This window comes from Aythya ferina (genome assembly GCF_964211825.1).
Source record: "Aythya ferina genome assembly, chromosome: 13".
NCBI classification, from domain to species: domain Eukaryota; kingdom Metazoa; phylum Chordata; class Aves; order Anseriformes; family Anatidae; genus Aythya; species Aythya ferina.
In genome coordinates this window covers 12,295,382-12,309,880 of record NC_140311.1, presented here as the reverse complement: position 1 = coordinate 12,309,880, position 14,499 = coordinate 12,295,382, and the positions used below count along the sequence as shown (strand labels likewise).

Below are 14,499 nucleotides of genomic sequence, written 5' to 3'. Positions count from 1 at the left end.
TTGAAGGTATTAGAATTCTTCCAGCCATTGTGATTTTCATGGATGTGAATATAGCCAGAGAAGGCTGTTTGACCAGCATCTTTTAAGATGAAAGCTTAAGTACAGTTATGTTCAAGTGGATGATAAGTTCATTACATGCTACTGCAAAAACCTACATCAGGTAATAGAACCACTATTAAAATACACACACGCTGGTCTTCCATGACAGCTGCTACTGTTTTGAGAAAGTCTTCAACAATACACAGGATGATAAAAAAGTTAAAAATCTTGCAGATTAATACAGGATGCCACTTACCAGAACCATAAAGAAGGGTTCTTGTAGTGACTGAGGAATATTCACTGGAAGCTAATCTATTCCTTTTTAATATTCAATACTGAAGAGTTTGAAGAAAAAAAAAGTTCAACTCAGGAAGTTAACTTTCTTATTAAGCACTCCCACAAAGAATGCAGAGTGTACAGTCGATATCATACTTGGACTATTAAATTTGTTTCTGGCTTGTTGAAAGAAACAAGCATTGAACACGTTTGATTTTAGAGACAGCAAATAGCAGAAATATAATTTATAGCTAGGCCATTAAAAGTTTCTGTACACAAGAACTAAACTGATTTGATTGTTGAACTCATGAATGCTCATCATCAGAAAAACAAAACAAATGAACAAAAAAACATTTCAAACAACCTATATAAGTAGAGGTCTTTTCTTGACAAGATTTTATACCAACTCTGAAAAGTTACCATCATTAACATAAATGCATTCGGTAAAGAAAGAAAACACTTTCTATTTTCATAAGCATCTGTTAATTTATAGGCTTTGATGTTAACCCTACTGAATTTAAACTCTGGCATCATTCACAAATACCTCTCATTCTTTTTAAAGAACTTTATTTTTTAAAATAACTTTAATTCATTAGACCATACTTTATAAGTTACCAATAGGACGGACCTGAACTCAAGCATCAGACATCGGTTGCACTTTCAAGTTTTTTAAACAACACATGATTTTTCAAAATAAAACTGTACATTTAGATTCACAGTTTAATTTGTTGAAATTTAATAACATTTAAAAAACACTGGAATTTGAATTGAAAGGGATACATGTTAAGCACACAAATACTGAAAGGTCATAATCCCAAAATGCACTTGAGAATGGAATGCAACTAATTAGTCAAGACTGTAGTAGTTTAGTAATTTCACATTTAACCTAGTTAGCACCTTAGTAAACTCAACCACTGAATGTAAGAAATATAGTGCATATAATGTGACAACTCAACAGGTATTGTACCACTTCATAATGAGATTGTTTCTTGAGCATTATGTGCCATATTTTTTGAAAATTGGTAATATTTTAAGAAGTTTTCTAGAATGTATAAGTAACAATGACTACAGTTAAAGTCTAAACAGAAATATTTTCTCTACTTGTTTTGAGATTTTTAAAGCAATCATTTATAAGGATTGCATCAACATCAGTTAGCAGAGGAAGATCAAACTTTATTGAAACTGCTTGCATACAAAATATATTGCACTATAACCAAACAAATGTCAACATAAAATCCAATCTGTTGTAGCTAATATGTACAGAGAATATTGCCCAAGAGCAGTTACATTACAAGGTCAGTCTACCTTGGTTAATTATCTACAGTATTTTAAACCAAACAGCTTACAGATGATGTGTGCAAGGTACCAATTTCTGTTTTCAAATACTATACATTCCCAAAATAAATAACTAGAAATCAACATTAATGTTTGGCAATACTTTTTAAGACATTTTTATATTTGTTAAATCATGTGCAGTTTGTTGCCATTTTTAGTATGCTCACCTGTATGCAAGGAAAACAAAGAATGAAGAAAGCAAAAGAAACAAAACTCACAAAATACATCAGAGGCAAGGTCAAGTTTGTACAATTCTGTACACAATCAGTGGCTCTCCTTCTGGAGTAATTTGAATAAAATGGATTAAAATGGAGGTCCCTATACAGCTTTGCCCAGTGAGTTTAATGCATGATCAAAAATAAAAGAAAGCACAGCTCCTCCCACCGCTTCCCACCCTTCCCTGGTGTATGACTGTACTTTAGATCAAATTCTGCATTGCCTTCCAATGGGCTGGTAATTCAGACCTTGTACCTCAAAATAAGATGGATTTGTTCTACCCCCAGTATCTCCAGTTACTGCACCTGAACTTTTCAGAGTGGTGATTTTCTTCCTACCTCTCCTGAAATAGTCCCCAGATTAAAACAGAAATTCAAAAACTTTTGGGACGATGAAGAACATTAGCGCTTTAGACTGGTCATCCGGCCAAATAGCAGGCACACATTACTAGCTTGTGAACGAGTTACATTTGTTCCCTCAGTAACAATGAGTTTTTTAGTTTTCCACAATGGAAAGGTTTTTTTTTTTTTTTCTTTTTTTAAAAAAAAAAATCTGTACTGCCTACAAAGAAAAAAGTTACACCCCTTTTTCAATAACACTATTTGCCAAATCTTCAGTGCAAAATTTCCTATTCTTATAACTGCCTAACCCAATGCTTATGTAAGGAAAAAATTATGGAAAGCATGCACTTGTCTATAAAGTACTAACGTCTGACAAGGATTGCTACATATATTTTACATTTAGTGTTACCAACTCATCTTCCCTGATTTCTGCATCCAAATATAATATTCCTACCTGCCAAGATATAAAAAAGGCACAGATCATACAACTTTTTTGCTAATGAAAATGACAATTGTTACATCACATATTTTTCAGGGTCCACTAAAATACTGAAAAAGGTGGACCAGAATGTGAACTGACACAGGACATAAAACGACATAGCATTTCATGAAGAACTTGTAAGTTAGATTGAAAACAGAAGCCAATTTGATTACTGCAAACACTATTTATTCTGAAAATTGAAATTGAGCAGTGATTTTGACCCGATGCGTTAAAATGGTACAACTGAACAGAAAGTTTACCAATGCACAGCTCAGTATTTTTAAAACAAACAAAAAGATTCTTTCATTGTTTGAAGTGCAATATGTACTTGAAAGCGATTTTCGGAAATTCAGATATTTTTATGCAAATATTTGAATAACTTCTTATTCTGAAAACAACTGCATACTGTTGATGTTAAAAAAGGCTAACAGAGAACATATGTTCATTTCATGCCCTGCGCCATCTTGCCTACTATTTGTCTTTGGCCTAACAAGTTTCTCTAATGTGGAATAGGAATTACTGAAACAGTATAGGAAATATGACTTTAGAATTATGCAGTTTAGGGTACTCCGTTCACCAACGGCTGTTGACCATCTGCGCTGTCCGCTTTCTCTTTCTTCTGATTACGTTCTTTACCCGTGCGCAGCCGACTACCTTCATTGGAGGTATTCTGTAATGTTTTAGTGTGGACACTCCTTTCATTATTGCAGTCAATTCTGATCTGGAACAAGTCAGAGTTATATAAAGCATTCTCCTCCTTTCATCCACCCCTTACGCGTTCATTACCTTTGCAGCCTGGGAGGAGTGCTGTTTATTAAATCGTCAGAAGACACAAAATAGTAACACACCCTTAAGGCTCCGTTAAAGGTAACTAGCTAAAATGGAGCATGGCTGATTCTTTTTCTGTTTGAAAATGCCACATACTTCTGGCCATAAAAGAACAAATCTCCACAAACACTCCAGTCTGCCTAGTCTTGGAAAGCTCTGCTCCCTCACCAAAGCAAAAACATACTATATTTGTGCAAGAGCAAGAGTACATGGAACTCTGAAACATCATTTCACTTTTACTTCAAGTTTCTAGTTGTTGTATGGAAATATTAATTTTTGAAAAAATAAACAAAAATCATAAAATGATACTAACACCCCCAAAATTGTCTCATCCACCTAGGGAATCCAAAAAAGATTTCATTTAATTCACCAAAGATCTACATGGCTTTTATAAATGGCACTGAAAATACTCAAGTGAGCATTTTGAAAGCAAGATTTTTATGCTTGTAGGGGGTAAACTCTTAAACCCATTTCTGGCTTATTCCTTGAGATATTACAAAAATTTATTACAATTTGATCGGTCAGGTTTTAATCATATATAAGTACTTACTTAAATATAGAAAAAGTATCATCTCATCCAAATCTCAGAGTAACAGACAAAAATCATGACTTCGGTAAGTTCCTTAGTTTTTTTTCCCCTCTAACATCAACATTCTTCTTTATCTGCTTCATCTTCCTTTACTTCAAATTTTGCAAGTGAATTGCTCATCAACTGTAAAAGTTGTGTGGCCATGTATGTGCATATATTTTTTTTTTGTGCTGTTTGTTTGCATTTCAGATCTGTATTTACATCCTTGAGTTTAGCACTCCCACTTCAAAAACAAAGCATTTGGTCACATGCTCCAAATTTTTTTTTTTTTTTTTTTTTAAAACAGCCTAAACCAAGACACTGAGAATCAGGTGAATCTCCCTCCAGACCTTTGATTCCTTGTAACACCATATAGAAGGTGGCAGCTACAGCTGCTCGTTATTCCTCCATCCTAACATAGCTCATCCTATGTGGTAAGAAGTAGTAGGTCTGCACACTAACAAAAAGCATTTCCATTTGGGGAACCTTAACATATATATATAAAAAATGTCATCATGAATAACTTCACCCTAGAAAACACTTGAAAAGTTGAAAAAATCAGTATCTTTATAAAAATCTGTAAGATCAATATTGAACTGTTTTTCCATTTATATTCTTAACTTGCTTTCTAGATTGCATAGCTTTGAATTGCAAACATTTAGTAATAAAGGTGCATTTAAAAGTGTAAACTTCTTCACTCTGGAGAGTTTGGCTACAATACAAGCACTCCCGCCCCTTTTATTTAAAGCATTAAGTACTCTTTTTGCTCAGTTACACTCCCTCATTTTGAAAGGAAAAACAAGAGCAGAAAATGCTGCGAAAAGGGAAAATGAAAAATAAAAAAAACTAATTACAACAAAGAATCAAATACAGCTGCCTAGTAAAACCTTAGGACTCATGATCAGTGTTCTAACTCAAGGGAAAGCTAAGTTCCAGAAATAAGCTCTATACTGTAATTTGAGCTGGGGTCAGTCTGAGCTAGCTTCAGGAGACAAGTTTGTCATCTCAATTCACTTCAAAAATTAAAATCAAATTGCACTACTCTGAACTTTTAAAAACTGTCAGCAAAACAACAGTGTTAGTTCCACATTAGGAAGCTGTATCTTTACACAACTTGAGATACCAAGAGTCCTGTGTGTGGAATACAAAACAATACAGAACTCTGATATTCCTCTAAACATGATTAGATAACAAGGAACCAGAAGGCTACTTTGTCAGGTGCAGTTTTGAAGAATCCCATGTTGGTACATATACACTAACGCTTATGCATCTTTAAGCAGTGCAGAGTTCTAAGAAGAGGAAAAATTACCTGAAGAGATCCATCTGCTGTTCTCCCTTTTGCATCTCTTGAATTACGCTGACGGTTATCTGTTCGTGACTGTTCATCGTTTCCTGCAGAAAGAATTAATCAACCAGGTTTTTCGAGTAAGAACACAGAATTTTCTTGTATTCAAGAAGTGCACAGGCCTAACGGTTAATTACTTGAAAATTTTCATCCTAAGGGACATTAAAAAAAAATACCCTTGATAACATAACAACAATGCTCAAACTATGGCCCAAGTACCATCATAGAAAATCTTTTCATGCAGTAAATCACAGTACACAAAACCACCATTTAAAATCAGTAGTTTAAGAAAGACTTTTCTTAGTTGCCCTCAGGAGACAAATGTCTCTCAAAACAATCAACCACAGGATAGAAAAGCGCAGTCAACTTTGGTAAGCTTCAACATATTTACAGATCTTTCCATGATGGCTAGGAGGCTAAAGCATGTTTTAAGACAAGAGGCTGAGGAAACTGAGTTTGCTTAAGGATAACACTGCTAGCCTTCTCTTCTTCAAAAAGAAATCTAGATTTACCTTTGAATCCTCCACGACCCCGTCCTCCTTGCCCTCTTGCACCACCTCCACGTCTTCGCCCATCTCCTCTACGTAGGTAGTTGTCTCGCTCCTCTTCTGCTGGGGCTAACGACCAATCGCTAAGTTCATCTCTGTGATCAGATTCTGTTTCAGAAGCATTTGATGCTTCAGAATTAGTTCCTATCAAGAGGATAAAAAAATCCAAAACGTGCCAGTGTAGCTAAGCATGAAAATATTACAGTAGAATGGAAAATACATCTGTACACTTAGAGATTTCTCTTTTTTAAAATGGTTTTGAAATGTTTGCCTCCATACATAATACAGAGATGTGTTATGCATTACTTCTTCAAAAAAAGTCAGTATAGACTTTGTGAGTTAGAAGTATGTTTCAGGTTAAATTGTCTGCCACACTTTTATAGTTAGTATTATTACTATCCATTATTGAATTTATTGTGCAAATGCAGTTAAAATCACATCTAATCATATTTAAAAAACTGAAATTCCTGAATTTAACTTGTCCTGCCTCCCCTCAACACACCACGAAACAGCCTGTAACACACACTACAGAAGCAGAAACTGAAGTCAGAACGCTGTAAACGTATCAGATTCAAAATAACTCCGTTACCTAATTTTTGAAGTTAACAGATCACTTTTACTGACAGAAGTTCATTCTTTTTCCAAATTTTCATTTTCCTATACACATTATTAGTCAGGTGAACCTGTGTCTTAAAAATCATAAATAAAGGGCTTCACCAGAATAACATTAATTCTTTATTACATCATATGCATGTCATGGAGCTCACACAGACACTGCAATAAGTGCAAACATCAGCCGGCCTATACTCTGGATACTGAGGCAACAGATTGCTCTAAAGAAGCATGCTCCTTAGAACTATTCATAAATAAATTATACAAGATTTAAAAGAAGAACACACTGTCATTGACTATGCTCTTCTAGCAAAAGCACCTAAGTTCAACTTCAGGAGGTAAACATCCTACTTTCACTTGCAAGTATTTATACTAAAATAGCCTCTTACAGGGTCAAATGAAAACCAGGTTTTATTAAGAGTCATTCAAAATACAGATAAATTAACAATCCTTGTCCTTAGTAGTTCGTGATCTAGAAGACAGGCTATAGTGTTAAGAGACAGAAGCTGCAGTAAAATAGTGCTAATATAATCTGACCTATTTTCATTCAGAATATTTTCTACTACATAAAGCTCTAAATAATCTCCAAATATTAGTACTTAATTGAATTTGTTTGAACATCTGTTTCCAAGTTCCTGCAACTGCCAAGCCTTAAATATTAACTACTAACAGAATGGCATTCAAGAAAGCAAGAGACCAAAGCAGCATCCAACAGGCTTCTATTAAAACTGTAAGCATGCTTCTAGTTACCTACCCGAAGCGTAGCCTGGACCACGTCTGCTATGCCCTCTGTTTCTGTAAGGTCGACTACCTCGCCCAAGTCCTGGACCATCATCAGTCATATATCCTTTTTCTTTATCTGTACGATTTGGTGGGGGCCTAGAAGTAGCTCCGATCTGTCGAAGCTGCTCATCTATTTGCAGTCTTTCCAAACGTAGCTGGTCCACTTCCTACTCAAACACAAGCATTGCAGGTGATGTAACCATACGTGAATGTACAGACACGCATTTCTCAGAAAAGAAAACAAAACTAATATATTGCTGTTGATAATGTATTTAATACTTCGTAAGTCAGCTTTGAGAATAGTTTGTTTACCAAAGAACCCTTTTAATGTTTAAAACTGTTGCACAGTTAGCAAGCTCTCCAGCTGTTACACAGACAGGTGAGTGCTGTTATATGACCTTCTGTTCAGAAAGGTTAGTACAGCACAAAGAAAAAAATCAACTGAATTAACTATGAATTGAAGAATCTAAGAAAAAATTCAGGGCTATCGAGCACTTTCCACTCCCATGTTAGAAGCCATTTAAGAATCAAAGAAATAAAACTTTTACAAGAAGCCTTTAATGTAGATTGTGTAACAGCCACTTTTCAACAGCTTTTTGGGCCTGAAAAGATTTTGTTCATCATCCTGTTTTTACCTTATTAAGTATTGTTAGACAAATTTCAGTGGTAGAGTAGCACCATTCTCCTCACCTTTAAATAATTAAGATGATAATCCAGAAGAACAGTTGCATTAGTGATGCTATCCTTGGTTCCCACAAATACGAATGGTACCATTCCCTACAACACAGTAACATTAAACCTATGATTACTGATTAGGCATCAAATACTGAAGAGAACCAAACATTATTATAAATTTAAAAAATATTTTTTACAACATGCATAAGCACAAATTCAAAAATGAAACAATACTATATTTAATTTTTGATGCTGACTAAAGGGAATTATCCTTCTATGCAAAAAAGATAATCTTAAGAAAATTTAGACATCGATATCAACATTTATTATTCCCATCAAGTAAAACATACAAAACCCTTCAGGTTTCCTCCCTTCCGTCAAAACTAATACCAACTTTGCTGATTACGTCTGCTCTCTCACACCAGCTACTTTTATGCTGCAGGTCCGTAAAGAAGCCTTTCTTAAATCCTTTTTTTAAAAGTCAAATTAACACTGTCACACAGCAAAGCTTGCTCTTCCTTAAGGATCCCTCAAATGGTAAAAGGCACATAAGTTAGCACATCAGGCAACAATTACTAGCTTACAAGCCCATTACCTTTCAAACATTAAGTGATTCATTAGTTACCTGTGAAATGTAGGCCTGGAGTTGATCAAGTTCTAACACCTGAAATTATGACCCTTACAGATAAAATATCTAAAGACCAACTTAGGTGGTGAAAAGTGGTGTAAGAAATCTACCTAAAAGAGTCCCAAGTGCTGAAAACAGCTAAATTTTAGCAGATTCAAAAATAATTTCCACAAGGATAACTCCAGTCTAAAACTGGGCTAAGCATCAATTCAAGAGGTAGGACTATTGCCCACACAAACCTAATGACTAAACTACCTGAATTTTGTACCAGCTGAAGCCTCACCACAGCAGTACGAGCTTCACTGTAAACCGCAGAGGTCAACCTAAATCTTGTAAACACTCAGTTGCTGAAACCCATGCCTGAGTAGACAGAGCTTGACTACCCCTAACTAAACTGATAACATTTTATTTTTTTTTAAGTTGTTATATTAGGGTATCTCACAGTATCTCATCATGAACTCTGAACACCCTTAACTCTCACTGCATGCATACTCTTTGCAGGATTGCATCCAAAAGATTTTTGTGTTTCCCTCTACCCGCCCCCAGCAACCCTTTAATCTTAAGAAAACGCTACACTAACTCTAGGCTTTGAGGTTTGGAAATCTGTTAGCCACTGGTGTGGTCCACTGAAGGTGTGGTCCACTGAAATGGACTATCTTATTATCTGGGTCATTTTATTTCATAAATATTTAATATGGCTTGATGAAGAGTAATTACTTTTACACTAAACTGGCATTAACTAGTATATAGTATCAATTTTTAAAAGACAACTGACTTAAAATAGCATGTAAGGAAGAGGTAGGTGCTTGTCACTTTCAGTGGGGAACTCTAGGTATAAAAATGCCAAATCTTAAGAATTTGAGCTAGTAGCAACATGAAGGATTGTTAGCCCTACAAAAACTCCAAAGTGCTTATTTATTGAGGCTTATTTCTGTCTTCAAAGCAAAAGCACCAATCTTCAACTTAGTTTCAGTAGTCAATTCTTATGCCCATAAGTCATCTGCTCAGAAATTTAGAAATAATATATGCTACTATAAGAAATAAAACCTATTTTAAAAGATGAAAAGCCTGAAGAACTCATAAAATCATGGGAGTTATGGAACCACACCCAAATTTTATGGGCAGGATTTTGAGATCTCATTCTTAACAGAAAGAACCCAATACTGTATTAAAAGTGACCCACTGTTCTTCACAAAACAAGTCTGCAATATGTGTCTACACAGTGGAAGATTCCTAGACATTCATTTCAAATATGACAGAAATAAGCTTACAGGTACTAACTTTTACCTGCCAGGTTTTGACATTTTTTTTTTCTATTTTTCCTGGTGTAAAACATGACACAACTAACACCTAAAGCAGCATAAGGAATGCCAGGGTTAACAATGTCATTATCAGGAAAAACAGAAATAGGAACACAGAGCTTGGCAGGTGAAAAGGTTTTCAGTTCATCTTTAAAAGATGTATTTTGGACATCAAATTAGTTTTTTCAAGACACAAGAATGAAAAAATCTGAAATCCAACTATAGCATGACTTACTCTTTTACCCAAATTTTCTTGTGTAGGCAACATTAAAAACTTTGAAACTTTTAGCCAGCAGCAAAAGCAGCACCCTCTTGCTTATTAAGACAGCTCAAGAATTTTAGAGTTGTAAGTTTGTTAGAAATAGTATTTGAAATAGAAGTGAATCTTTTAAATCTACAAAGAGTTGACTTTCTTACCTTTTCAAATAGATGTAAAAGTAGTAATGAAGTAAAAAAAAACTTAATTGCTTAGCCACTTTTTACAGAAAAATTGAACTGTGGGTCTTCTGTAATAATTTAATCATGATGATACAAAAGATGAAAAACTACTGAAGCAAGAACATAAGTGTTCTAGAAATCTATTTCATGTCTTATTCAAGGGTTATTTAATGAGTACATATTCAGATTTTCGGGTAAGAGTGTTTGATCAAGCACATTTCATATTTGAAGTGCAGGGACTTCTCCTAAATTGAGATGTTGAAACCTTTTTGCTTAAAGCTTTACTTTCAAACCTTCAACCTTTCCCCCACAACATAACCCCACACAGAAGTGCCTTAAGTTGTCAAATTACAAAGTTCAAGACTTCATTAAAGCCTTCTACAAGGCTGGTAGGTAGGAAAAAAATAAACAATTTTAGATAGCCTTTCTGTGCATAAATGGCACTTCACATCATTCATGGCTGATTTTCCTTTAAATTACAATTCACATGCTACTGCGAATTCAGATTACGTTTAAAAAAAGGGTTTAGGGGTTTACACACAGAACACAAACTTTTCCTTACAATGTAAGAACTTACTGGTAAAATTGAAAGCAGGTAAAACCCCAAGAAATCAGTCTCAAGGCAAATTAATGAATGGGAACAGGAAGATTTGCATATAATTTACAGCTTAGCATATGCCGAGAAACAGTATCACTGCTTCTAACAGGAATAATGTGAAATCTCTAAGAAGGTGCATCACAAAGTTTCATACAGCATTTTTTAAAACAAAAGTAAAGTCCGATTTACATAGAAATGCCCCTTTAACATTAACAGGGAAACATAGTTCCATAAGGAAAAAGAACAGTAATCAGAGTTTCATCTCACTTACTACTACAAAAATACAAAGAAAATTTCATTTTAGCACTGGGTAGAATATAACCATCAGTTAACATATATAGAAATCACATGAACTAAAAACATACCTCTTCTTGTGGAATATTTTTATCATTTTCAGCCTCAATTCTCACTCTTACAACACCAGATTTGTCCACTATCTCCTGAATCAGCTTTCCATTTTTTCCTATTACTTTTCCTACAGAAAGAACATACAAAAGATTCCATTTTCAGGGTTTTTCCCCTAAAACCTGAGAGCATTACTATATTCTAGTTAAACACAACCATTCAGTAACAGTGCAAGAACTTGTCAAAATGACATAATACTCCACAACAAAGATTTAGTCAACAAGCCATGAACTATAATGTCTAAGGCAGCCTGGGACGTTAACTTTGGTAATGTTCCAAAGCAATCACTGCAGCGTACAGGAAGAGAGGTACTTTATTATGAAGGTTCATAACTGAGTATAGTTCCCTTCCTTTTCAAAGCTTCTACAGAGAACAAAGGAAATGAATCACAATTCTGCACTTCTGTATTACATCATCAATCTCGTTTTGAAAAAGGGTAGAATGGAAGACCTGGGGAACTCCAGACTGGTGAGCCTCACACCTCTATGCCCAGGAAGATCATGGAACAGATCCTCCTGGAAGCAAAGTTAAGGCAAGGAGGTGATCTGAGACAGCCAGCACACCTTCACCAGGGATAAACCATGCCTTCCAGTGGTCTTCTATGATGGAGTAAATCATACAGTCAACAAAGAAAGACCAACCAGTGTCATCTACCTGGACTTCTGTAAGGTCTTTGACAGTCTCACACAACATACTTCTCTCTAAACTGGAGAGGTAAGAAGGGTGGACTATCTGGTGAATAAGGAATTGTCAGGATGGCTACACCCAGAGAGTTGCTCCAGGTGGAGGCTGGTGACAAATGGTATCCATCTTTGGACCAGTGCTGCTTAATATCTTTATCAATAACACAGACAGTGGGATCAAGCGTATCCTCAGCAAGTTTGCAGATGACACCAAGCTGCGTGGTGTAGCTGACACACCAGAAGGAAGGGATGCCATCCACAGGGACCTGGACAAGATTGAGAAGTGGGCCTATGCAACCCTAACAAGGGTCAACAAGTCCAAGAGCAAAGTGCTGCTACCTGGGTCAGGGCAATCCCAGACCGGGAGAAGAACTCACTGAGAACAGCCCTGCAGAGAAGAACTTGGGAGCTCTGGTGGATGAAAAGCTCAACATGAGCCAGCAGTGGGTGCTTACAGCCCAGAAGGCCAACTGCATCCTGGGCTGCATCAACAGAGGCATGGCCAGCAGGTCGAGGGAAGGGATTGTCCTCCTCTGCTCTGCCCTCATGAGGCCCCACCTGGAGCACTGCATCCAGGTCTGCAGCCCCCAGCACGAGGATGTGGGGCTGTTCGAGTGAGTCCAGAGAATGGCCACGGAGCTGATCAGAGGGCTGGGGCACCTCTCCTATGAAGAACGGCTGAGAGAATTGGGTGTGTTCAGCCTGGAGAAGGGATGGCTCCAGGGAAATCTCATTATGGCCTTTCAGTATTTAAAGCGGGGCTTATAAAAAAACCATATAGTGACTTTTTACACAGACTGATAGTGTTAGAACTATCAGGAAGGGGAAATAGTTTTTAACTAACAGAAATATTTAGATTATAAATTAGGAGGAAATTCTTAACTCAGAGGGTGGTGAGGCACTGAACAGGCTGCCCAGAGAAGTTGTGGATGCCCCATCCCTGGGGGCATTCAAGGCCAGGATGGCTGGTGCTTTGGGCAGCCTGGTCAGGCAGGTACAAGGGGGTTGGTGGAACTGGATCTATAAGATCCCTTCCAAGCCAAGCTATTCTATGATCTTGGTTACATATCCATTCACTAACTTGCATGCTTATTTGGCTTTGCTTTGATATATTTAAATTAACTTCAGAGTCATTTAAGAATAAACTTTGTTGGTTACATATTTTTTTTAAACTTTTACAATGACCTACATTTGATGTTTCATCACTTTTCAGGTAGAGAACAAAACCAAATCATTAGTTAGTTGGTTAAAAAAAAAAAAAAGCTAAGGTTTTCCTGTATTATAGATTCTCTTAAAAACTGAGCTTTTCTTTAGAGATAGTTGAAAAAAAGTTACAATTCATTAAAAAGTCAGATTAAAAACAAATTATACTCTGATGTCAGCAATGCCTACATTTATCTTCAGAACCCCATTCTCATTTGAAAAAATGGAAAGTTTAGTTCTGTCCAACCTGAACACACTAACTTGTCTGAAAATAGACAGGATAAATGAGCTGCTTGGAAGGTGAATAAGGAAAGGCCGTATCTTGCAATTACAGGAATAAAGAAAAGTTTAGTAGAGTGATATCAAAGATGTTATCAGCACAGAACAGGAATACAGAATCTTAAAACTGATGAAAAACTTAGAATGTAACATTTATGCAGGCACATTACTTAAATAAGGGCAGAAAATACTGAATACAGGACTGCTACTGTTTTATTGGTACAATTAATCCCTGGAGAGCAAATTAAAACCCTCTTTTAGTTGCACGGGATACTGTACCTATCGTTCAAAGCTAAATAAAGTTTCCTAAATGAAGTTTCACTTTTGCATTTCCATTTTTCTACCATGAACTTTTAAATCCTTCATATTTGTAGAAAATTGACAAGAGATGGACAGTAAACTCTTCCTTGATCACAAAGGCCTACTCAGAGATTCTAAAGCTTATTTGGAATACTTTATTCCCTTACACATCTTCAGTAAATATAACAACATCTTGCTAATAAATATTGAAAAGCTTTGGTGGTATATAAAAAAGTCAAGTAAACCAAAACACGAAAATGAACAGTAAATTACTTGTGCCAATGAAAAAATATTTAGTATTTATTTTTAGATAGAATTCATCAACATACACAACATTCATTAAAAATTATGGACTGCATGCCTACATTTTGTAACCTACATTTCAGGTTATTAATTTCCATGCAGCCTTTAAAAAGAATTATTTATGTTTTTTTTTTTTTTTTTTTTAAGGATAATTAAGTAGAAAAACAGATGCTGAATTTTGTTTTATCTAAAGAAAATGCAAATGTAGGAAAATGGCCTTTTGCCTTTTTAATGAAAATTATTTAGTTTTCTGGCAAATCATTAGAAGTTAGAAAGTAAATTACCAAACATTGCTTATTTCAGATATGACATAT

General features: G+C 35.6%; 1 protein-coding gene across 5 annotated transcripts in view; it reads right to left on the bottom strand.

Moving 5' to 3' along the window:
* Positions 1–1,467: 1,467 nt before the first annotated feature.
* FMR1 (fragile X messenger ribonucleoprotein 1) overlaps positions 1,468–14,499 on the bottom strand; it is a 31,055-nt gene continuing 18,023 nt past the window's right edge. Inside the window, exons 10-15 of one of the 5 annotated variants that reach the window (XM_084535165.1) lie at positions 11,378–11,487; positions 8,063–8,149; positions 7,344–7,539; positions 5,942–6,085; positions 5,394–5,476; positions 1,468–3,358 (exon numbers count right to left, since the gene is read on the bottom strand). In XM_084535165.1, coding sequence (XP_084391291.1) covers positions 3,248–3,358; positions 5,394–5,476; positions 5,942–6,085; positions 7,344–7,539; positions 8,063–8,149; positions 11,378–11,487 — 731 coding nt within the window. In that variant the 3' untranslated portion in view covers positions 1,468–3,247. Of the gene's footprint in view, positions 3,410–5,393; positions 5,477–5,941; positions 6,122–7,343; positions 7,540–8,062; positions 8,150–11,377; positions 11,488–14,499 lie in introns of all 5 variants that reach the window. The other 4 variants (XM_084535163.1, XM_084535164.1, XM_084535166.1 and 1 more) reach the window with 4 other exon arrangements.